Source organism: Siphateles boraxobius, unplaced genomic scaffold (genome assembly GCF_051911475.1).
Source record: "Siphateles boraxobius isolate OS27281-9 unplaced genomic scaffold, OSU_SipBor_1 29, whole genome shotgun sequence".
Taxonomy (NCBI): domain Eukaryota; kingdom Metazoa; phylum Chordata; class Actinopteri; order Cypriniformes; family Leuciscidae; genus Siphateles; species Siphateles boraxobius.
In genome coordinates, this window is record NW_027508908.1 from 19,888,457 (window position 1) to 19,915,623 (window position 27,167).

The 27,167-nt window shown below is 37.4% G+C and overlaps 1 protein-coding gene across 1 annotated transcript; it reads right to left on the reverse strand.

Annotated features, from left to right (window-relative positions):
• Positions 1-6,002: 6,002 nt before the first annotated feature.
• On the reverse strand, positions 6,003-21,809 carry slc2a15b (solute carrier family 2 member 15b). Its single transcript, XM_077246716.1, has 12 exons — positions 21,658-21,809; positions 18,161-18,259; positions 17,142-17,302; positions 15,752-15,876; positions 14,871-15,016; positions 14,566-14,698; positions 12,033-12,220; positions 11,822-11,932; positions 11,527-11,628; positions 8,525-8,600; positions 7,224-7,351; positions 6,003-7,053 (listed from the first exon to the last, which is right to left on the reverse strand). Exons 1-12 carry the CDS (start codon positions 21,700-21,702, stop codon positions 6,790-6,792), a joined length of 1,578 nt encoding a protein of 525 aa, XP_077102831.1. The 5' UTR covers positions 21,703-21,809; the 3' UTR covers positions 6,003-6,789.
• Positions 21,810-27,167: the final 5,358 nt, after the last annotated feature.

A 27,167-nucleotide genomic window follows, 5' to 3' on the forward strand; every position in this document is an offset into this window, starting at 1 on the left:
AGAATCTTCTTAAGCTGACTAATGCAGCCATCTGCGTTATTTGGGAGCAACTTTTAAATAAAGCATAAAAAACATTTGTGGGGTTGTGCGACATTCAGAATTAAAAATTGTTTTGTTTTTTAATTAATGAGTGTGAATTTGAATTGAATTGGCCACATCCTAGGATGTTCTTTTTCAGTTAAATTTAATTCTATTTCCTTCCATTTAAATTCAAATTTCAGTTCTGTGTACTATTTGCTACCTCAATTCAATTTCAGGAATTATACTGGAATTTAAAAGTAATTGTCAGTTTATTTCGGAATGGCACACAACCCTGCAGCCTCCACAGTTTATTATACCATTCACATTTAAATTTACAATGAGATATTTTATTTTTATTTTTGCTGGGCGTGTCCCAATAGTTGGGAATGCTTTTAAAAATGTTCTGTCGGACACATTATAACTTAAGATTGGCACATTCCAGGGGCATTTCTGTCCCTCTTCAGGCATCTATCATCTCTATTATCTGTACATATACACAGTCGCTCTGCAGCACCAGTTTGGGACTGTCAATGTGTTAATCACCTAAGAATGCTAGCACACACACGCACATTTACACACAGACATACCGTTATATGGTCACCAAAAATGCAAAGAGTAATAACAGTAATAGAAATTACCAACTAATACTGCTAATAATAATCTAATAATCATCATCATCATCATCATCATCATCAATCATTATATATACTGTATAATCCTGGTTAGTTTTTTTCACCCTGTTGATTAGTGTTTGATTTGTCCCCAGGTGTGTCTTGTCAGCTTGTTACCTCCTATGGATATATATACCCCAGTGTTTCCTGTGTTCTTTATCAGGTCTTGTCCTGTTATGATGGTGTGCTCAGTTCTGTTTTGTTTCAGAAACAACCTCCTTGGCCGTAATGGGACAGGTAGAGTTCCGAGGGAGATGTAGATGTGTATGCGGAGGCACTTGCTATCACAGGCAGCACTGATGACAGTGGAAGGACATCTGGGACCACAGGTCTTGAGACCACCAGAATTGCGAGCGCTGCCTCCACCGGACTTGGGACCACTGTACTAGAGACCACTGGACTTGGAAGCACTGAGACCACCAGACTTGGGACCACCGGACTTGAGTCCACTGGATGTGAGACCACCAGACTTGGGACCACCGGACTTGAGTCCACTGGATGTGAGACCACCGGACTTGGAAGTGTTGAGACCTCCGGACTTGGGACAACCGGACTTGGGATCACCAGACTTAGAACCACCGTACTAGTGATCACTGAACTTGGAAGCACTAAGGCCACCAGACTTGGGACCACCAGACTTGGAAGCACCAAGATCTCCAAACTTCGGGCAACCAGACTTGGGACCACTATATTAGGGACCACTGGACTTGGAAATGCAGAGTCCACCAGACTTGGGACATTCACTGGGCTTGGGATCATCTGACTAGGGACCACCGGACTCGGAAGGGCTGAGACCTCTGGACTTGGGACCACCGGACTTGGGATCACCAGACTTGGGACCACTGGACTTGGGATCACCAGACTTGGGACCACCGGATTTGGGATCACCAGACTTGGGACCACTGGACTTGGATGGACCGAGATCTCCAAACTTCGGACAACCGGACTTGGGACCACTGTACTAGGGACCACTGGACTCGGAAGCACAGAGACCTCCAGACTTAGGACCTCCACTGGGCGTGAGACCCCTGGACTTGGGACCATTGGACTAGGGACCACCTGACATGGAAGGGCAGAGACCTCGGGACTTGGGACTCCCGGACTAGGGACCATCAGACTTGGAAGTGCTGAGACATCTGGACTTGTGATCATCAGACTTGGGACAACAGTACTAGTGACCACCAGACTTGGGACCACCGGACTTGGGACCACCAGATTTGGAAGCACAGAGATCTTGGGACCACCGGATTTGGAACACCCCACTTGGGACCACGTTACTAAGGATATATGTATAGATAGATAGATAGATAGATAGATAGATAGATAGATAGATAGATAGATAGATAGATAGATAGATAGATAGATAGATAGATAGATAGATAATATTAATTATATAATAATAATTATGATTTCCGTTTATCAGAGAAACATCATAATCCACAAATAACAGAACACATAACACAGACACATGTGCAGTAATATTTTTTTTTCCTTCAGCAAAAATACCTAACTTTCTGAAAAATAAGACTTGGCTTTCCAGGGTTTCCTGTTTCCAGGAAGCTTAGACAGGTATGAAAAACATGCTGTGCCATACAGGAAAGATAAGACAGAGCTGGAATTCCATGGCAAATTTTTCAAGTGTTGAAAGCACCTGACTGGTATGTGCTGGTACTCTTGACAGTGAATGAGTTGGGGATTTTGGGAGATGGTGTGTGCATGTGCATGTATGCGTGTGTGTGTGTGTGTGTGTGTGCGTACGCGCGTGCGTGCCTTGTAGGGGTGAAGGGTGGATGGATTGATGAAAGTGATAAGAGCTTAGTGGACACTTGACACAATCTGTCAGTGACAGTGTGTTCTTGCATGTCTCGGGTGTAACTGAGAGGAGTGTTTTTTGATCATTAAACACTCGTGTCTGCCGCTCTGTCACTCAAAGCCCAGGAGGTGACGTGCTTGGATGCTCCACCCGAATCTCAGAGTGATGTCCCTGGATCACAAAACCAGTCACAAGTCGCACGGGTATATTTGTGGCAAATGCCCAACAACATTGTAAGGGATGCCCAGGGGTCTGTGGAAAATTAGATTTATATCTCTAAACATTTTAATAAAAAAAAACTGTTTCTCTTCCGATTTATACATCTAATACTGCAGATAATATTTTCGAGATAATATATATTTTTATAAAATCTTTTGACTATATAAATAATATAAATACATATTAGGCCTATTTGATTTTACAAACACCATGTGGTCTTTATATCATCACACTCTCTTTCTCAGATAGTATTACAGCTGCCTTTTATTTTTTAGGGAGGGAGCCCTTCAAATTGGGAAGACCCCATTTTTAGGAAACTGGTCATATTTATGTCCGGGATGCCCTCTGCTGTTTTTTCCTGCACATGTCATTCTGTGGTCTTTCATTAATACACACACCATAAATAAAGTGTCACATGACGTGAAATATTAAATAAACAGTTGTTGTATTAATACTTGAAAACAACATTTAATCTGTAACAGTACAGACAGGTACAGTGCAGAATGTATGTATATATATATATATATACATACAATGTAGTTTCACTTTCATATACATGTATATTGCTTTTCAGATATTTGACTTGCATTGTTCTAATTTGGTTATAATTATTTTGTTAAGTTGTTAAAGTAACACTATGTATTTTTCAACCTTCATAATATATTTCCAAGACCCTTGTGATGGTACATCGACTTACACTAGGTTAAATGACACGTCTGTCATAGCCTGACGTGGTCTGTATCGCTTTTACTGGCACTATGTAACTTCGGGTTTCGGGTAGTACGGTTACATAGTGCCAGTAAAAGCACAAAAACAACTACAAAATTCGACTGCTTTACGGCTTACATAGAATTTCTTCGTTTATGATGTCTTTCATAAAATCATGCATCATACTCTACCTTGTCTGTGGCCATTGTTGACAGAGCCGGCCCAGGCCTTTTGGGGGCCCTAAGCAGAATTTGATTTTGGGGCCCCCTCCCACTACGCGGAGTCACCTGTGCTTTGACGATTATTGACACAAATACCATGCAATAGTGATACATTATAAATTAATACAGCGAGGTTATGTCTTATTAATACAAAATAAATACTTAATAAAAAATAGATAGCCTACTTAAATAAAAAAGTTTTAACTTTTACTTTACTCTTTTACTAACTCTCAGAAACGTCTTAAAACAAACTGTCTCAAAACATATAATATAAATTATTTGCTAAAATAATGACAAAACTGAGAAATCAGAAACATAATAAGAGCAAGGGTTCAACAATGACAATTATTGTTGAAAACTGTAAAAATATTATTATTTCTCAACTGTCTCAATACAGTGTAACTGTCCTCAAAATCTTTTTTTTTTTTTTTGATTATTATTGTAACAGACATTGTTGGATTGTACATGACAGAATCCAACAAAGCCTGTTACTGTAATACCGGTAATGATGTACTGGCGCTCGTTGTATATGTGTGTATGCAATGTATTTTTCCCCTCGGGGCTTGCCGTAGATAGGAATGGGTCAATTGCTGCACAAAACACACCGTAAATAATCATGCAAACATACTTTTATCTTGCTCTTTTTGTCCCCTCCTCTGTCATTTTTGTCTTTCTATTTTCGGCACCAGAGGGATAGGTCCTTTTTGTGACATGGCTTAACATTACCGTGACTATGCGCAGTTGCGCACGAATTGTCTATGCACGCGCGAGGTGTCTAGATTATACGCATGACTTAAACGCTGGCAAACCCAGCAGCCGTTGTAGGCAGGTATATTGATCATGAAATCAGAATTTACTTGTCTTTAATTATTCATTCATATTAATTCATTCATTTATGTCACTTGTTTAAGTCATGTAAAAAAAAAATTCCGATTTTTCGACTCGATTGGGTGGCCCCCTCGTGGCCAGGGACCCCAAGCAGCCGCTTAGTTCGCTTATGCCTCGGGCCGGCCCTGATTGTTGATTCCAAAGCCGGTGCTGGATAAACAGCGAGCGTGAGCGTGCGACAGTAGTAGGCTAAATTATTTACGACAGCGGTAATGGACAATTCCGCTTCCAACCTGTAGGGCGACCGCAGAGGAAAAGTTCCTTGGTGTTGCTTTAAGTGTGACGGGTGCAGCTCACCTCACATATTTGGCCTCTAACATGGTTTAAATTGGTTATTTTGAAATTTAATTGGATATTTTTTTGTTATTTATTTAAATCCCTTAGATAAAAAAAACACAGGAAAAGTTAACAAGTTAACAGTTTATTAAGTCTTGAATGTTTAGAAGGTTGAACACGTATATTCCTCTTTACTGTTTAACTCTACCTAGATTCTTCTGGTCCAGGGGATAGGTGATGCTTCAGTCTCCCAATTTGTGCTTTTCCAGAGAAAATGGAAATTTATTTTATTTCATTCAGTATTATTGTTGTTTGGGGTTTATTTGGTAAAGTATTATTTTTTTAATTTACCTCCAGGCTAAATAGGTATTTACAGCAGTGTTGTCCAGCAACAGTAACATCATGACCTGCTGATTTTAGTGTTTTTGTTTTGTTGTTACTTTGTTATTTGGGCCAGTCTCATTTATAGTTTCAGTTAACTTCCATCTTAAGTCTTTGATTTTTGTATGGACTTTGTTTGAAAATGATCTTCGTTACATCTGTCCCTGTATATTATTTGGTTGCTGTTGTTGCTTTTGTTCTTTTTTTGGAATAAAATAAACCTTCTTTTCATCTGTCCACTACCTGTCCTGCCTGTTCTTGGCCATGATCACCACATTAACTTTAATAAAGCTGCAATTAAAACTACTGAATGGACAGTGTAAGTAGTAGTAATAATAATATTAAAACTTTTAGCCATGTTGTACCTGCCTGGTAACAGATTTCAACAGGCAGGAGGAATAGAAATCCTCTTTATCTTTAAATATACAAACCAAATAAGAAGCACTTGACAAGTTCTTTGGTTATTTGTAATTTAGCTCATGTGCTCTTATCCAAAGAGACTTTCAATACAGAAACAGTTCCCTGCAATGCAACCTGAGGAGAGTTATGTGGAATTAGAACCCATATGCTGTTATTTTTCCATGGAACACACTTTAAAATTTGTATCATCACAAATCACAAATAATTATTTACTATACAAAAAAGGTTCATGGTGACTATGGGCCGTCGCACCCCAAAAAAACTTTAGTAATTTTAGTTTAGTAAAATTTTTTTGGGAAAGAATACTTTTATTCAGCAAGGGTGCATTAACTAATCAAAAGTGACAGCAAAACTTCTACATAAAAATATTAAGCAGCACAACTGTTTTCAACATTGACAATAAGAAATGTTTATTATTAGGGAAAATAAATCAGCGTTCTGTAATGATTTCTAAAGGATCACGTGACACTGAAGACTGGAGTAATGGCTGCTGTAAATTCATCACAGGAAGAAATCACATTTTAAAATATATTAAAATAGAAAACAGTTATTTTAAATTGTAATAATATTTTACAATATACCGTATTTTGAATAAATAAATAAATGCAGCAGAGCTTAAGAGAAAAAAAAAAGTCCAATCCCAAACTTTTGAACAGTAGTGTAGTCCATATGACTTTTGCTCTATAGCCTATTCTAAGCCTTCTGAAGGCATACAATAGCTTTGTGTGAGGAAGCTCACAGGCAGTTCAAATTAAATGTGGAGAATAATGCAATTTTGTAGCTTTCAATAAAATTATGACATCTTCAAATGAACTCTCAAATATGGCAACTAATATGCAGTTTTGACATTTGGTTAGCAGTCAAGCAACAATGTCTGATGTTGTTGATTTCCATTGAGGCTCCATTTTGGTCAGATAGATGTGAGAAGTTTGTCTGATCATCACACAAACCACTGTATGGCTTTCAAAAGATCTGCAAACCAAAGCATCATAAAAGTATCCCATATGACTTGTGCGCTACATTGTACAAATTATATGGGCTGCTTTAATGGTTGCTCTTGTAGTAAATATTTTACAGAATAATTCTTAAATGAAAACTTCACATTCTCACAGCACTCAGAACAGTGTTTTGTAGCACCAGAAAACAGCATACCGCACTCTTTTTTCCACAACTATTTCTCGATTCTGTCCATTTTTTCTATTTTTTCCACATCTACAGACACCAGTGCTCCATACCCATTCATCTTTTTGAGCCTGAGTTGGTCAGTGGTTCCCAGCGGCTGGTTTTCAATTTCACAAGCGTTTCTTGAGGCGAACATCTCACTGATCTCCACAAAGGTTTTGTTCTTTGTTTCAGGGATGATGAAGTAGACGTAGGCTGCCACCCCCACACACACACCACAGAACACCAGGTAACAGAACGCTCCAGCTGACATCTGAAATACAATGCAAATCTGGGATTCAAATCTATCATTTTAACCTGGAAACGAACAACAAACTTGTCTCTCAAATTAGCATGCTGACAACATAATTTGCAAATAAATCAATTGTGAACTGCATTCTGTCCGCAATATACAGCAAGCTCCCTACGCAAAAAAAGGCGTACCTGAAGGAACGGAAAGACAAATCCCACAGTGAAGTTTGATATCCAGTTGAGAAATCCCCCTACAATGTAGGCAGAAGGTCGATGGGATTGTTTAAAGAGCTCTCCTGTCATGAGGAATGGGACACCAGCTGTGCAGGAGCAAACATAATAGCATCAAAGTCATATTAAAAATATATATTTAAAGTCATTTAAAAAGCAACACAACGATATGATGAGTTATGTAGCATATATATAGTACATGACTCAACATCTTTTGCAAACAAAATACAAATATACTCCTTCACCAGCAGGTGACACTAGTCTATCAAATAAAAGGCTTAATTGTAGCAAACCTTGGCTTCATTTTAGAATTTGTTTAATTGGCTGCAGCAGTAAATAACAATAACATCTATTTACAAGGAAAGTACATTAAACTATGTCTGACAGAGTTCATTTTACTAGTATCATTCCATAAATATGATTTTTTGGTAAAAAAAAAAATAAAAAAAAAAATTTTGCAAGAACCCTTGCAACATTATTTTAATTAAGAAAGACACCACTACTGCTCACATCTATGGTTAGATTGATTTGTTTAGATCCAGTGAAGTCGTGTCCCAGCACTTTTTCTCAGGATCGATGTTGTCCCCCACCACTTTTTGAAACATTGAGGCAAGGATGTACCTAATACAAATAAATTAAACATCTCCAGTTAACTAGCAGAGCATTCATTTAGTCCGCTATTAAATAAGAGATCTAGCGCTAAAATGTGTTATTTTTTAAAATCAAGCTGAGAGCTCGTTGCCTCTGCTATCAGTGTCATGGATACAGTGTTCTCTGTGGCTCGCGCAGTCTTCACTCGGACGCGCGCTTCAATCTATCGCCGTTGCGGAGACTCTCTATTCATTCCGGTGAAATCACAAAATAAAATGCACACAAACGTGTCCCTGCTTGATATAGACTGTAACCACTTATGAACATATTCAGTTTTGATGAGAGAGAAAAAAACTACACGAGTGCGGATTAGAACCCGTAACCTCTGACACGCTTGGCAAAAGATCTAGCACTAGACCATTTAAGAACTCAAATAAACTTTGCGGATTGATGCATTTATTTACGGGTTGAGCAGAGAGGCTGTACAGTTTGACAGGTGGGCAGCGTTGCTAAGAACTTGCAATGTGTAACAATTATCAGACCGGCCCTCGCGGCCTTGAAACACTACCGGCCCACCAGGAAAAGTCCCGACTCTCCCGACTGCAACTCCACCCCTGTATGAAGGCATGAAAATGAGAAAAAGAGAAATTCCTGTTCAGTGAGATTCTCACCAGGTCCAATGCAGAATCCAGCGATGATTCCAACCACACAGGCCACACTGATGTACCGCATAAAGGGTAAATGAGCCTAACCAAAGACAAAAGTACAGGTGATCAAAATATATAAAAGTTTGAGGTCAGTCATATTTTTTCCCCCAGAAAGTATGCATTAAACTGATCAAAATTAAAATAAAGACTTAAATCCTTACAAAAGACTTATATGTCAAATAAATGCTGTTTCCATCGTGGTTTTTAACAATAATATTAACTGTTTTCATTAGACAACATTGGCAACAATCAGCACTTTAGAATTATATTCTGAAGGATCATGTGACACTGAAGACTGTAATGGCTGAGTAATGAGCTTTGCAATCACAGGAATAAATTATATTTTGTAATATTAAATTAGAAAACTGTTATTTTAAATTCTAACAATATTTCTGTCACGCTTGACAGCCGGAGTGCCTATTATGACCACCAGAGGGCACTCCTCCCATGTCCTTTGCCATTCCATCATGAACTACATTTCCCATAAACCTTTGCCTGGAATCATTAGGTGTGATTACATCCACCTGCATGTCTTTAAAGGCTGATTTATACTTCTGAATCGGACCTACGCGGGAGCCTCTACGCTAATACACTACGCGTTGGTTTTCATTTATACGTCTGCGTCGTTGTCCGCGTTGACGCGCAATTACACCTGCAGAGGGAGCATGTGAAACCCGAGGGAGGGGTTCTAGCAGACCAATCACAGCGCTTGCGTCCGCATAGATTGACGCGTTGTTATATAAATTGGGCTTTAGTATTGGAGCAGTCCGTAACAATTTCACACTATTCCTGCTTTTATTGTTTTTTCGATCATATTAAATGCTGCTTTGATGCGCAGAAGAAACTTTTTTATCGACACACACACACACACATTGCTATATTTGTGGGGTTTCTCCATAGGCGTAATGGTTTTTATACAGTATAAACTGTAAATTCTATCCCTTTACACTAACCCTACCCCTGAATCTACCCCTCACAGAAAACTTTCTGCATTTGTACATTTTCAAAAAAAGATCATTTAGCATGTTAATTAATCAATCCATTTCCCTCGTGGGGACCGCTGACTGGTCCCAGAGCCCGTCCTCAGAGAGCCTGGTCACTCCCTATTAAGTCATATTGTACCAAATTTTGGTTGTAGTCCACCAAAATTCCACTAGGGGGCGATTGCCCATGAGTGCAAAATGAATGGGAGTCTATGGAGTTAGACGGCTAAATCGGTCTCTTTCACCGGATTGCCGTTGAGAAATCTCAGATTTGATTGTCGATTTAGCAAGTTCAACATGGGTTATAGGTCGAAAGTCGAATGAACGAGTACTTTTGTCCTTTCGATTTCTTACAGGTTGAGCTGTTGTTGCCCATTACACACTAGCATTCTGCTAATGAACGCTGATTGGTCAGTGAAGCCAGAGATACTGCTTGATGGCATCGTGGCATCCGAAGCGGGACCAGAGTGTGTGTGTATTTTTGGCGTGGTCTTTTAAAACAACAAAACAAAAACTCTTCTAGCACGTGTATTTACCTGTGTCAGCTGTGTTGTCGATGCCTCGAGAGAAAAGACAGTGCAGAGCGTGAAAGCACCAAAGTGACTGAAGGATTGTCGTAAAGCAGTATCTCTGGTCGTAGGATGTGTATGACGTCATTTTTTAGAGTCACTAGGTGTTTCTCAATGTCAAGGAAGGATCCTCGGAAGCCGTTATTTCGAGGATGCTACGTCATCGACATCCGTCGAAGGACTGTTCCAATGTCGAGAACCCTCAGAATTTCAACCAAGGACTGAGTCCTTCGTTCGAAAAATATCCCATACACAGGAAAGGATGCATATGTGTAGCCTTCGCGCTCTCAAATCACCCACAATCCTATGCGCCAGCTTTACTATCTTGTTCAAAAAATAAAAAATGTCAGACGTTAGCGGAGTCGGAGCAATAATGGGGCACTATGCTTGTACATGTAAGATACCATATATTTGTTATAAAAGTTGTACATATAAGTAAAGTTTAACGTTTAAGTGCCAGTACAAATTACTACCGTATTGATATTACAAATTATACAAATATATACAAATTACGTTATTCATGGCTAACTGAACCGGACCTGTCATTTAGCTTGGTTGCGGTCACCGGCATTTCTTTTATAAATAACTAGTTAAATTGTACAAAGTAATTTAAGATGATTAGCAGAAGAGAATTCTTTTAAAAGCATTTAAAATCGTACTGGCCCCAAACTTTTGAACGGTAGTGTACATCACAACTTTTTGATCTTTTTGAATTTTTGCAGCGCCAAAAGCGGACCTTTTCACTGACGTAATGACGTGCACTTGCTAGCCTGTTCCATTTACGTGTTCTCCGAATGCTAAAGAGGAGCCTCGCCTAGCCTCTGAAGGAAATGACTTGGAAGGATCAAACCTGCCAAGGAAGTATCCTTGACATTGAGAAACTGCTACTTATTTGCTTTAAAAAGTCTTTTAGATTGTAAAATACTTTTTAAAGCAAATAAGTGACTCTAAAAAATCTAACACCTAGCAATGAGTAATTTATTTGCATCTCCATTCGAATATTACATTCAAATTACTAGACAAAAAATTATATCCTGAGAAAAGTGGATTTTGAGAGGTGGTATAGCTCCATAGACCTTCATTCATTCTGCACTCGTCCTGTGAGCGCCCTCATATGGAACCAGAGTGGAACTGCAACCAGTTCAGAAGCCGGAAGTTTACAGAGTGAAAGTTCTCCCCTTATTAGACCTTCTCTGCTGGTCCCCACAATGTAGGTGATTTCAGGTTTTACTATTTAAGTGGTTTTACAAGATAAATCTTGCTAGACTTTTCTGTAGACTTGCTGTACATTTTCTAAAAGTACCTTTAATTTACAATTAGTTATAGTAATAATTAATAACTAATTAATACTTAAGTTTCAAAATTCTTGAGGTCATTAAGACAAGAGGAAGTAAATATTGGTGATCATAATTACCTGTAACATGAGGGAGAAAGTGATTCCAGCACAGCACATGCCCATAAAGCTGAAGCCACCAATCATCAGAGCCCTCCTACCCACACGCTCAATAGTAAAGCACTGGACAAAACATCAGATTATGAATTACACAGTGTTACTTAGGAGCCAGTAATATCATCAAAGGTTAAATTTGCCATTCTCTCAGCAAAGAACCTAATATGCATGTACAGAACAATCACAATTGCAAAAAACAATTTAAGATTGTTTCCTAATAATTACGGTATATCTTTGATGTCAGTCATTGTGTTCTCACCCCTACGAGTCCAGCGATGACCTCTATGGCTCCAGTGCCAACGGTTGTGTACTGAATCTGAGGAGCAGGAATGCCGGCATTCTCAAAGATGGTATTGGTGTAAAACCAGATCTAGAAATAGAAACCAGGTGTTCCATTTTATTATTTCAAATAACGTCATTGCCATTTTATGGTAATTGTCATAAGCAGTACCACTGTTAAAAACACACACCGCATCGATTCCGGACAGCTGCATCCCAGCATTGACCACAATGACTGTAACAAGCTGCCAGCGAACAGAGGGATCCCTGATGAGCTGCCATACAGAGACGGTGTCCATTGAGGACAAAGAGCGCTGCTCTTCCTGCATCTCCTCTACCTCAGCCTGGATGTTAGACTTAGTACGGTACCACTTCAGTGCTGCAAAGAGGAATCAGAATCTGAGCGTCATTATATAAGAGTATCGGCTCATCAGATCATGCCAGAACACCAGTGAATCAGAACAGCAGAATACAACAGATCACTTTGTGTGAAAAAGAAGTATGCTTAAAGTCCCCCTGTGGTGAAAATCAAGTTTTTAATTGTTGTTATTACATGTGGTATTATGATGTGTGGTTGTATGATTTTACTGTGTGGTTATACGCTTTAAGATAAACCATATGCAAATTCAAAAGTTAACACCATTGCTGAGTATTACAATGCTGGCCTACTTACACACAACACTGCAAGACCATGCTGTGAACCAGCTTCACCAGCACTATACCAGCAGAAACCAGACTGGAACAGCATGGAATCCATGCTGGTTTATGCTGGATTTCTCAGCAGGGTATATATACATCTTCAGATATGCTTCAATGGACTATATGCACGGAGCGTTCTTTAAAACTTCCATATAAGCCAGCTGGAAAACCTCCGGTGAAATGTCACTTCCTTTTTTGTTGCTATCTTCAATGTCCTGAGGTAGCTTTAACAGCATAAATATTTTAATACTTAGTTTATAATCAGAATATAGTCACTTAAATAGTCAGACCTATAGAATTATTTTGGTTATTCAAATGTAAGACGACATAAAAAAAGACGTGTTCCTCAGCAAAATTCGATCATCATTCACACTTTCGTTTGAAAACAAACCCTCAACACTGTAAAAATTAAACATTTAGTGTGTACTTTAGTAAGATTTATTGAACAACACTGGAGTTTTCACAAGTGTGCCGAAATCAGTGAGCTTTCGCTGGCATCGCTGCACTGACTGACAGTTATTGTTTTTCATGAGACTTTTGTGAATACTTGATACTTCACCTTGACAAAGTTTATTTTTAAACCTAGTATTTATTGGTATATATTTATAGTTTTTGGTCATCACATTAAAAATAACATTTGAAGTGCTTAAAAAATGTTTCGTGAGCATGTCCAATTACAGGCATCGCGTTTCTCATTCCAACGTTCACATTACATTCACAAGTCTTTATTGCAATCAATAGAACTGAATTATTGGTTAAATTAGGTAAGTGTGATAATGGCATTGAAATGTAAATACAACATTAAAAAGTCAACCATTGATGGTTTTGTGTGGATGTACAGTGAGTACAGAATGTTCACCGGAAATGCCCGAGCTGGCTTATCGAAAACCAGGAAGTAACTGTGCATATAGTCCATTAGGAACTCAACATGAGGTTAAGCCTCATAACATTATGAGCTACATTTTGCCATGATGACAATATAAAAATCATTCCCTTAAATCATGCGCAAATATATCATAATTCTGAATGGAAAGGTCTTTGTTTCTACTCTTCTCTAATCCTGTCACATTCTTTGCTGTCATTGAGTTCTTCACCTGGTAGCTGCTGTATGACTGATGGGCCTTTGTAATGGCGCCATTATCTGAAGAGATTACAGTAAGGACAATAACTATAATCTTATGAGAGTCTCCTGGTCTGGCCACTAATCCCTCCAACATAATTCAATCAGCTTTAATGCAGTGAAGTGAGAGGAAACATTCAGAAGAATTTCTAGAATCCATCTTTTCACGGAAGATTTTAAGTATTTTTTTGGTTTCAAACTTGACACACCAGAGGATATAGTGATCAATTTTTTCCATGCAATTACAATGAATGGGCACTGATACAAAAGCACCAATAAAAGTATCATCACACTAGTCCAGGCAACATATGTGCTGTATAAATCTCTTGAATTTAGACAATAGCTTTCTGTGAGACAAAATGTTGTTATTCACTGATAATCTTCGTTATATTCTCAAAAAAATCACCTTTTGTGTTCCAGAAGAAAGAAAGTAATACATATTTGGAACAACATGATCCACCGTCCTGATGGAACCACATCCATAATGGCATACTCTCTGAGTATGTACTTCTCTTGAATTAGTAATTACTTTGTGACCACTAAAAAGTACATTCTATATAGTATGAATGTGTGTAGCATGAATGTAATCCGGACATACAATACAACATCCCTCATGCTGTCATTGTCATGTGACTAGCGTCAGTTGGGTCGCTTCACTACCATTCACAAATCATCTCTAATGTCCTCATGGGATAGGAAAGTGTCCATCGTTTGCACACTTCAGAATCTCGTCAGAAGCTGCAGAAGTCATCGGAGTACTTTTCGCCTACTGTTTTATGGATACTGTGAATTCAGAAATACTACTCTTTTTCAGCTACTAAACAGTAGGGATGTATGCAATTCTGGATGCAGCCATGATTTAGATATTTGGGTGAACTGTTTCTTTAAGTGGGAAAAGTCTTTACCTGTGATAGTGGCATGAATGTTTCGCTTTTCCATCAACAGATATCTCGGACTCTCTGGAAACCACGGCAACAACATGAGCTGAATAAATGTAGGCACCACGACTAGGGAGAGAAACAGAGGCCAGTGCTCTTCCTGTGTGGAACAACCAAATGATAATGATAAGACTAAAATCAAAGCAGTAACAGCTCTGTTTAACATGACACAACATGCTGGTACAACAAATCTTAAAAATATATCATTCTGAAATACTCATAACAGAGAAAGAAAATCAGATATTATAAAATTCAATATAAAAAGGAACAACCTTGCCCAAGATCTCATGGAGTCCTAAAATCTGAGCAATAAACACTCCTATACAGATGAAGATGCTGGGCACGAGTCCTAGGAAGCCCCGGAGATTCTTTGGAGCAATTTCTCCCAGATACATTGGCACAACGCTGAGAGATATTCCTACAGCAGCACAGCAGAGGAACATTTATCAGTACAGCAGAAAAATACATAAGATGAATATTATTGATGGTACTAGAAATCTAAGGGAAAAATTCAAATCCTATATATGTAGACAGAGTCAAGTGTAAATTTTTACGATGCGAACAGTGACACTGCGTCATGGTGTTGACGCTATGCGAATGGCTTCAGCATGAGCCAGAGTCTGCGTGTAATGACATGTGACGTGTAGTTCACGCCAAGCCATTGGCCAAGGAAGAAGTCAGGTGATGTAATGTCATGCGTGATCAAGTCTATAAATAACACCTGTGCAAAAGTGTCACCAGCTTCTTGTCTTTATAAGCCGCTTTGTCTGTCACTTTGTATGCAAAACTGTCCGTCTCTGTTTAGAGTTCAAAGTCAAAGAAGTTTAGGAAATGTGTCTCGCCGTTCCCCCGATCTACCGTATTCCTGGGAATGATGGATGCAAGTTTTTTGCAAGTGTTCCTTGTTTGGGAGTGGAGCACGCTCGATCAGCTCTCGAGGGGTAAGGTAAGATGATATTGCACCCTAGGACGGATTACGTCCCGAAGAATGTTAACCGTTTTGGTGACCGCATTTAGTAAAAAAATAAAATAAATAAATAAACAATTTCATGTCCCACAGAAAAAAGAAATTCATATAGCTCTGGAATTGGCATGAGGGTGAGCAAATGATGACAGAATTTTTGGCATTAAAGGCCTTATTTTTTTGAATTACCTGAATGTATCCCTGTAATGAAGCGCCCAATGATGATCATCTCTGGAGATCCACATAATCGGCTGAAGCCCATCAGCACTCCAGCAATAAACACCAGAACTGTGCTGTGTACCAGTGTCCCTTTCCTACAAATTATGAAGATGCGCAAAACATTATAGCAGCTACAAGACTTTAGCCTTGAAGCTGTGTAATGTATTAAAGGTGCAATGTGTAATAATTTTGAGTATCTATTAACAGAAATGCAATATGACATCCATAACTATGTTTTCAGTGGTGTATAAAGAAAAGAGAAGAACTTACTTAACAAACCGTAATGTTTTTATAACCTTAGAATGAGACATTTATATCTACATAACCGCGGGCACCCCCTTCTATGAAGGCCGACATATTGTGACTTCATGTTTCTACCGTAGCCGAACGAGAACAAACAGCGCTACAGAGTCCGTTTCCTCACTACCTTGAAAGAGAACCCGCAGAAGGCTAGCAGCTAGCCATAAACACCGTGAGTAGTGACTTTTCCCTTGTCAGTGGTGTAAAATATGTAGTTGGATTGTTTCATGTAACTTAATTCTTCTCCCTCGCTGTGTTATGGCTTTGCATGTGGGGATAAATGTGCTGGTTACGTTCGTGAGACAGCTGATTAGTACTCTTGTCATTGACCGAAACAGTAACTTTACAGGAATCACCAACCCGTTGATCGCGGCCGACAAGTTGATCTTGGAAGCGTTTTAAGTCGATCGCGAAGAGTTTTCAAAATCAGAGAAAAAAAGCCTATTGTGTGTAGTAAATGGTGTCTAGGGGATGCGGAGGCGCGCGCGCTGTTACAATCATGTCCTTTTTGCCGCACGCACCTTTGGGCTCATGCGGACGCGTCGAGTTTAAACAAGGCTTTACGCTTTACGCTTTAACCAACTCAGCCAGAGTAACAGCTCATATTTAGCCAGCTAAACTTTTACTTTCCTGTTAGAAAAAATATATAGTTGCATAGTTTCATGTGGTTCTTCTCCCTCGCTGTATTATGGGTTTGCTATGTGGTGGGAAATGTGCTGGTTACGTTTGTGAGACAATCAGCTGATTACTATTATTATATTATATATTAAGACCCTTGATCCTCACCTGACTATGGCTTTGTAAACTTTATCCATGATGTGGTTTATAATGGACTGTGGTACAGAAACAGTGACAATGTTACACACTCTTGGCTTACTCTGGCTATTCTCTGCTGTCTCAGACGACGATAAGTTTGTCCGGTTTTAGCCACCGTAGCTTCTTCGAAAGGGAGGGGTGAGCAGTGGGCCCTCAGTGCAACTCGCAACCGAACCACTAGATGTCGCTAAAAAATACACACTGCACCTTTAAGTGTCATTTATGTATAAACTGCGGACTCTACCTCCCAAATCTGGTAACCTGCATTCCCACTGTGAGAGAGCCAACCAGGCCTCCAATGGCAAATATAGACACAGTGACTGAATACATAAGTGTGAGAGTCTCTTCATCCACTCCTGACCCATTCCGCCTCACAATGGTTTGGTTAAAAAAGTCCTTTATATACTATGAGAAGAGCAAATACAAAGAAAATATGACATTGGATAGCTCTTAATTAATATACATTTCTAATACCTTGTCTGGGGATTACCTTTCTTGCTTACACTATTATAGGCTTATTATAGGCAGCAATGTGAGATTCAGTTACCTAAATGATTTAGGCTAAGTTATATCACACACTTAATTCAAAACAATTTTTTCAGTTGTTCGCAATCAAATTTTAATAAAATGGGCCTCTAGTATTATGTAATTGAATGATAGCGTAAAGAATGATAGCAAATAAAAATAGCAGGTCAAAATGACTCGATGAATGTAATCATCGTAGAGAAAAACTCACTCTCCCAAAAATCTTTATATATATATATATATAAAAAAAAATTCTCTCACTTTTTTTCCATTTGAATGACCTTTTTTGTGTTCCCTTGTTTTGCCATTGTCATATTTATTTAATCTAAATGAGAATGAATTTATGGCATACATTTTTAGCTTCTCCATTACTCTTTCACAAGCTGCAGTTACACAAGCTTTCAGTACGATCACACTCTCATACTTCTAGTCAGGACTCGTGACTTGTTGGCAAAAGGGTGTACCATTTCAAGCCTTCACTGTAATGAAGATTCAATTATTTCATATTATTTAGCACTTGTGTAGTTTAAATAGCCTTCATTCAAATTAAATGTTATGTCAGAGGGCACATTTTAAGAGCATATTAAAAAGCCCTCAATCAACATCAGAAGAAAATAAGTGAACAAACTGATTCAGTGTTTCAGCAAGTAAGTGATTCAATCCAGCTGCATAAAAACAACGGTTAGTGTTACTGTATGTGAGTCTATGTGAAAACTTGTGTTTGTTGGTGTCAGTCACCTGAGCAGGAGAATTAACCACAGCCAGGTTATAACCATAGAGCATGGAGCTCCCAAAGGAAGAGAGGAACGCTACTGCCAACAGGGATGAGGTTAAATGCTGGAGAAACATGTGATAGACAACCATTTTTAATAACTTTCCTTCCTGTTTTTGGATTTAAACTTTTCAGATGATCTCTGGCACTTAGATTAAGCACATTATATGTTTCTAACATGAGGTTTTTTTTTCACAACGAACCTGTTTTAGGAAGAATATGAAACTATATGAAAATGAACAGACTTTTCTTTAATCTCAAATTCTCCCTATAAGCAGCTTTGGGAGTTCAGTGCTGTTGGCAATGGTATAGGCAGCATGAGTAGATTACAGAAATATTTGCATTTCAATACACACTGCAACAAACATGGACAAAGAAGTAAGAATTTTCTATCTGGAGCACAAAATCACACTTCAAGCATAAACGTGTTAACTTGTTTAAAAACAGTACACGGAGTCTGAAGTATTGGACACTGGCGCTGATCCATTTAGCATGTGACTGCATAAGCGTGAAAGTGGACCATGACTAGATCTGGCATGGGTGTTCACTGCCCAGGGAAACTGAGTTACAATAATTATCCTGCACATGAACAAAATTCTCAACACTATCACAACCTGCTAAAAGTGTGAAAGCAGTTAAGTGGAAAAAATTCTCAGCTGCAGGAGATGGAAGAACTGGAAAACTGAAAGCATGAAGGTTGTCATTCATGAGATATTTATAGTGGTAGTATATTGTAAAAGGAAAGACTGTATTATAAAATAAATTAGTAATGCTTTGTTGGAGACTGACATTCAGGGAAATATTTATGAAAAAGCAACTAATTGTTTTCCAAATTTTCTCATGAGCAGCAGAAATAGAGTAACAACATGTAAGCAGGATCTGAGGTTACATTTACTCAAAATTGTATATGGGTGGGATCTTGTCACAGGGCCGAAAAAGAGAACAAGGTTCTCAGAAAGAGAGCTTTTTTTTCATCAGGAACAAGATGTTCACAAGATGCAATAGAGTTCTGGAATTTAAAAAAAAAAACATTCATTTTCATTGCATACAGAAATTGAGCCATAACAGTATAAACCTTTCACATTTTGAGAAAATTTCACAGCAAACAATGACTATGAGTCAAATAGTTTATCATAGTAATTTATAATGTGTTTACATCATTCATTCCAATAACTCCATTGAAAAGGTAATGTTTATCTTTTTAAAAGTTAGGATTTTTGTTGGCATGAGTAAAAAAAAGGTTGTAATGGCGTGATTGATCTCTGGGTTTGGTTTTGGTGTATCCTTTTTCGAAGAAGTTTTAATCCCTTCACAGAAAATGAATGGGAAATATAGTTCCAGTGTAGCCTACTACATCCAGGTCCACATGACAGCTTTCACATTCCCAATTTTTCATGCAAACCATGCATGCTCCGTTTTGACTAAACATTTACTACATTTACTACTACAGTGATAAACAGTTTTTTTTTCTGTCTGACAAGATGTGTTGTGTTATGTTATTTTCTAAGATGACACCTTTCTTGCAGCCGTTTTGCTCGATTACTAGAGATTTTGCAGCTCGCTAAAATACTTGGGAGCATTTACTATAGTAATATATGCATTTATAAACTTGACCATGAAGCATGAATATGCATGATCAAGTTCTTGTTTATTTGACGAGACAAATCCCAAATAAAAGACACTTTGGACAACTGGGGGGGGGGGGGGGGGGTATTTAACTCTGAGGAAGAGCAGTGTAAGTACTGGTAACTGAGGTAACAGAGGTACATCATTAGAGTTGATAGACGCCTGCATAAATCTAATTATTCTAAGTTAGAATATGTTATCTGTCAAACTGAGACAATAACTATATTTTTAAATTGGAGAAATGCTATAAATAAACAGGCACTTCCCAAGTTGGGTTTAGTTGGGATCAGCTTTTATAGAGAAGACATTGCAGGTAAAATAAAGGCTTTGCAAACAATCACACTTACAAAATAGAAAAACATATTTCGTTATAATGCCAATTTCTCCCAGTCAGTGCGAAGGAATTACACAGACGTCATGTTTTATCATGTTTTGTATGTTTTCTCTCTCTCTCATAACTCGGGCTGGGTATTGTTCAAAATCTTTCGATCCGGTGCCAATTTCAATACCTCAGTTTCGATACCGGTTCCTAACAATACTTTTTTCGATACCAATTTTATGAAATCCATTTTAACAAGATTACATAACACATTACCTCGGAAAAACTTTGGTTTTATTTTTTCAGTTTGACTCATGCTCCTTAGCCAGTGTAAAAAGGAACAAAGAAACAAAGAATGTGTTATAATGTCCTCATGCTCACCAAAGCTGAATTTTTAAAAATAAAAAATACAGTAAAACTTGTAATATTGTGAAATAGTATAACAATTTAAAATCTTATTTGTATATATTTCAAAATGTAATTTATTGAAATGAATTGAATTCAAAGCTGAATTTTCAAAATCATTACTTCAGTGTCACATGACCCTTCAGAAATATGAAAACAGTTTGCTGCTTAATATTTTGAAAACTATGATACATTTTTTCATGATTCTTTGATGAATAAAAAATTCAAAAGAACAGCATTTATTTAAAAACGAAATCTTTTGTAACATTACACATGTTTTAATGTTACCTTTGATAACTTTAATGCATATTCCTATTCCTTAGCTACTGAGAAATAATTCTGACTAACAAACACATTTTTGAACGGCAGTGTACGTATTATTTATTGTAATATAAACACTGTCAGAGTGATCAACAAGGTATCTCTTCATTTACCAGTCGAAGACGGAGCTACTTGTATATTTACTCCGTGCACTGTCAAGGTCTTCATCATATTTGTCGTGGTACCGGACTTTGCAGCAATTATTTTACCGCAAATACTGCATCGCGCGCTGTTGGCATGGAGCATGGAGAAATGTACCCACACTTTTGATCGACTTCTCCACATCTTTAAGGTATTATGTGGGTGTTCTCGCGTCTCATATGAATATGTGCGCGGAGAATGTGTGTGTGTGTCCGCGCGTGTCGCTGAGTATGTGCGCGAGTTTGTGTGTGTGCTCGCGTCTCATATAAGTATGCGCGTGGACGTGGAGAGTTTATGCGTGCACGCGCGCGTTTCATATGAGTGTGCGCTGTGTGTCTTGAGTTTGCGTGTATGTGCATTTCATATGTATTTGTTTGAGCACTGACGTTGACGAGTTACCTCCTTAGGTATCGAAATCTGGAACCGAACAACATGTCATTTTCGGTACTTTATTATCGAGGCAATTCGGTCGGTACCTAAAAAGTATCGAACTCGGTAGCCTACAGCCCTACTCATAACTCTTGCGTCTTAACGTTGCGTCAAAAATTAAAGACACTCAGCATTTACATGTATTATTATTATTAATAATAATAATAAAAATAATAGGCTACTAGTCTAATAGCCTATGCAAAGTAAATTAGGCCTACTTACCCCTCTAGATTTCCCATTAGGATCTATCAAAACCTCCTCTGCCATATGAGAACAAAAGAAAGCAGCCCTCTGAATAAAACTCGAATGAGAGCGGGTATTGTCTTTCCCTAAAAACTTTATACAACCGGCATCCAAATGTAGGCTATTTCGGGAAAGAAGGCGTGCTGAATTATGATGCTCATTTAAGAGAGAGGAGGAAGAGTATATGACGTTCAACCAATCAGTGCTTGCTGTCAAATGAAGCTCCTCCTGGAAGTATTTTCCACCATTTTAAAAGGTCAAATTGTAAGACTGACATTGTCACATGCTAACAACCCGCGTGATTTAACTCTTTGTTCAAATTAACTGACTTCAATGCGTGAGTGGACATTATTCCGCTTTTTTTTGTCAAACTGCCCCATTGGAAATAACTGAAGAGTAGCTATAGCCTACTCAAAATGAACCATAAATGAAATGCAAATAGTTGGTCCAATGATAATAATAAATTGTAGAGTGGAGAATTTTATACGTCTTCTTTTCATTTCATAATGCAATATCTACTTTCCCATTGAAAGCAATTAACAATGATCAATGAAAGACACTAAATAGACCTATTTAGCCTATATTATTTATGTAATGTATGACCTGTATGACTTTCTTTCTTTTGTAGAACATACAATAACATATTTTGAGAAATGTCTGAGGTTTGTTGTTGTTAATCAATGGAAGTCAAAACTGTTTGGTTACCAACATTCTTCCAAATATCTTCTTTTGTGTTTCGCAGAAGAAAGAAGTGAGTAAATAGACCTTTTTAGCCTATATTATTTATGTAACTTGCATCAAAACCCCAAAGCTTTGCATGAACTTTTAGTGAACTGCTTGTGTATTTAATCAGATTCAATAGGTTAAGTGCAACCACACAACACTGGGCATAAATGACAGAAGACCAATGATTCATTGTTCTATGTTAGATTATTGATACAAAGATTGTGCATCATGAAGATGACAGACTGATGGAATTGAAACTCCTGATCCCATGTATCACCACATCTAACTCTGAAATCTGCACATGAACTGTAACTGAATTGCTAAATTTTAAATTTGTAAATGTCTTGCAGTGTGAATTAGCACCGCTGTTTAAGCACTCACGTGAAACTAGACTGCAAGCCACTATCTTAAAACATTAGTCATGGTTCGGTGACCTTTGCTTCACATCAGGCCCTCAAGGGCTTAAAGAGTTAGTTCACCCAAAAATGAAAATCCTGCCATCATTTACTGACCACAAAGTAATTACAAACCTGTATGAATTTCTTTCTTTTGTAGAACATAAAATAACATATTTTGAGAAATGTCTGAGGTTTGTTGTTGTTGTTCAGTGGAAGTCAAAACTGTTTGGTTACCAAAATTCTTCCAAACATTTTCTTTTGTGTTTCACTGAAGAAAGAAATGCATTCGGGCTGTATAAATGATGCCAGTTTTCTTTTGGAGGTGAATTATCCCTTAAAAAATACTAAATTAACAGTTTGTCACATAAACTCAATTCAAAAGAGGAATTAATAGCAATATTATAATATAGGGTGCTACACAATCATGTGGTTTATAAACATTAAATATGTTTGTTTCCCGTCATTTTCAAATATTCTCAGTTACTCATCATTGTGACTAACCTTTAACACATTCTGAAATAATAGTTCTGTGTTTGGATTTATTTAGGCTCTTTACTAGCTCCCTCCGGCTTCTTTCTTGGACCTCTCTCTTCTCACATGAGTATGTGTTGACGCACCCACGCAAAACCTCTGAATTGTACATGAAAAGGATCAGATGATAACTTTATCTTATCATACACAAAGACATGATTTTTCAAAACATTATATACATTTAGTTACACAAGTGTTTGGGTTGTTTAACTTAATATATATCAGAGAGCGACTTCTGCTGACAGACCTGGCGTCTTGTGCTTTTCTGAGTAATGTTCTCATGTCAAATGGTTTGGGTCATATGACTCTCAGCGTGGAGTGATGTCCGTAGCCTCAGACAAATTTTTGTGTAGAATCAATTATTATCTCACACAGGAGGTTATTCACTCTCTCTTACTATATCGTCACTCATTCATCCAAATATCTGTAAATCTAACCGATAATGAGAAATGATAGACTGCATCGGGTAGGAACACGTGGAGGAATTTACTATGAGAGTCACTTGGCTCCTATGGGAATTACTCATGTGCTTTTGTTTCACCACACTACTTCAATAATCTGCACTGCATTAAATATATATATATATATATATATATATATATATATATTTCTCTGAGAAATCTAAGAGCAGTATTTGTGTCAGTTCAAGTGTTTGGAACCGTGTACAGTTCTATACATGGTCCACTGTTACGGCTGGTGTTCTCGATCGCACACAGGTATCCAGTTATTTCCTGGGTGTATGACATGCAGGGGTCAGGACTCAGGAATTGGCAGGTTAGTGTCACCCCCTTACCCACTGCTGGTAGATACTGTAAAAAAAGCAGGATTCCCCACTGATGGCTATCCGTGTGTGCTGCCTACATATTTTTTACCAGTGACATTATTTTTGGAGGGCTCTTAAAAGTATGAAATGTACATCTGTATATTTGACTTTGTCTTTGGCCTTTGATGAGTGATCAGTCACATGACAGATGTTCCTAGAAATGAGTGGCCACGTGCAAAGATGACAACACCAGGGTTAGTATTTCCAGGGGATCAAGGTGAAAAACAGCCACTGAGATGAATATAATATAGGTTTCTTCAGGTATCATAGGCCTCCTTGGTCTCTTAGCAGCTCTTACCTTAAAGTCGCCATTAAAAATTCACCTCATTGCATTTTCTTAAATGCATGTTATAGATCTTATTATGAACAATTCAACCATTCATAGAAAAAAAGGAAGTAATGTTTAATCAAAATGCTGGATCTTTTAGTGAAAACAACAGACATCTCTCTGGTGACACATACAGGACTTCTCCAATCATTAGTACGCTTAAGTCTGCATTATTGCTTTAGAAGACTTGGAATGTAACAATTGAAGTCCACTGGAGGCAAGTAGTAGTGAGAACCCAAATGCAATTTATGTTTGGGCGCTTGAGACGCAAGATATCCTTCAAAAAAATCTTCTGTGTTCCACGGAAAAGAAAAGTCATATGAGCTGGAAACAAAATGAGCACACACCTCCAGGGCTCCTTACATTATATCTTTGACAACACCTAGTATGGTATTTTAAGTCCATTTGTAAGATCTTTTGATTTGCTGTTGGATGCATAACATTTCGCCTGATAACATGGAAAGGTTTAATTTGTGATATTTGACTGCAAGACAACAGGATGCATGTTACAAACATAAGACATGATAAGTTAGGCACTAAATAAATCCTTAAATCATTTCAAAAAGAAAAATGGGAAAATAAATGCCAAAAGTAATTTAAAACTATCTTTTTTTTTTTACTCTTTATTTTTATTTTTTATTAATTTAACTGATCCTGCCACAATGTATTTTTGTAATGGTGGTTTTGTAATGGTGAGAGGATCGGTTGCCTGTTATTTTCCTCTTTCTGTCTGCAGGCTGTGCTATTGCTCCAAAATTACAAACGTTCTTTTGTTCAGTTACACACTTTCATTCAGTTTCATTTGAGATCCTCTGACTTTCTTTTATATGACATTGACCATTTCTTCTTAATTGTGTCTCTTTCTTTGTATATTTTGTCACAGATCTGCCCTGTGTAAAAGAAGAACAGCTCCATCAGCTTACTCAGTATGCAGACATATATTTCAAAGTCTAATGTGCACAAGTGAAGTGCTTATTTTGCACTGCTAGTGGTGCACAAATATTTATGCCATGTCTATACACTCAGAGCAAATATCCATGTCGACAAAGCCTGTTTTAACTACGGTAACTCTGGCCAACATTCCTTTAAATATAATATTTGCACTTAGTGATGCTATTTGTTTCTATATAGAAATGGGGCAAACCAGGGTTATTATTGTTGACAAAAAAATTAAAATAAAACCATAAAAGAAAGTCAGTACTTGAAAAAAAAGTTTGAGTACTTCAATGCTGCATATTATTTCAGATACCAAGACAATGTTTCTCATTTTCGTTCAGTTCACGTTGAAGTACTACAATAACTAAAACTAAAAAAATGACACTTAATGACAAATAAAATACCATTTAAAATGTTAACAAAAACTATAATAGTATCAGAGTATCATTATGAACAGTATCTACCATTATTTACATTCATTCTTTTAAAAATGTATCCAAATGTATTTTTTACGTTTTAGTTTTAGTGGAAGTTATTTTAGTACTTCAACGTAAACTAAATACTATTATTTTAAATGAGATTTTATTTGTTCTATTTACTGTTTATTTAGCCTACGTATTAATTTTAGTTCAAGTTTTATACATTGTTGAAGTACTAAAATAACTGAAATTAAAAATTAAAACTTTAAAAAAGTGAAATTGTAATATACCACATTTATAACATAAATATATATACCACATTTTATGGTGCTTTTTCTTTCTTTTTTTCAATATTTAAAAACTCTGCCCACTGCCAAAGATTTATGACTTAATATTAGTTCAAGTCATAAGATAGAGTCTCTTGTAGTTTGAGATTCTGTTGAAGAAGAGCTGACGTTTAAAACAATTGTGAACGGGTCGGTGCTTATGAAGTTGTGGAGGGTCTTCTGATGTAACCCTTGTTGTAGCGCATTCAAAAAAAGAAGTTGTTGTGGAGGGTGCTGTTATCAACAACAACAAAAAAATCTAATAGTAATTTACATATGACCTATTCGTATAATACATTTCAATAATTAAAAAAAATGTTGCAAGATGTGGATTTAAAGTGTGTGAATCGTCATGAATTAAACCAACATGATACAATGAACATTCAAAAAAAATGTTGCTCCTATACTGACCTCTGCTGGACAATCCTTGGATGGCAAATAAATAGATCAAATAGATCTAAGTGTATGAACCTCTTCTGATTTTATCCAAATAGTTAAAGATAATAAAATATCCATCCATCCATCCATCCATCCATCCATTCTCTAAACTGCTTATCCCTTTAGGGTCGTGGGATAATACAATGTTTTTCAAAATATCTTCTTCGGTGTTCGACAGAGGAAAGACATACATACAGGTTTGGAACGACATGAGATATGATGACAGAATTTATTTATTTATTTATTTATTTTATATGGGGCGAAAATACCTTTAACTCACTATGTGTAACATTACAGTGAACATTCTCAATTGCATTTCACACAGAAGAAACTGGGTCATAAAAATGACATTCATAAAAACGCACATGCAGGTGCAACAATGGGACCATATCTCCATGGCCTCATGCTAAATGAGTTCTTAATCACAGATCATTACGCGTTTTAAACTCCTGTTGGCTGATAATGGCTGTTCTCCAGTGCTGAGTCTGGTGGTTATTAAGTTAATTTGTCTTTCCTTGCCTGATAAATCACTCTGTCACTCTCCCTCCACTCCAGCATCATGAG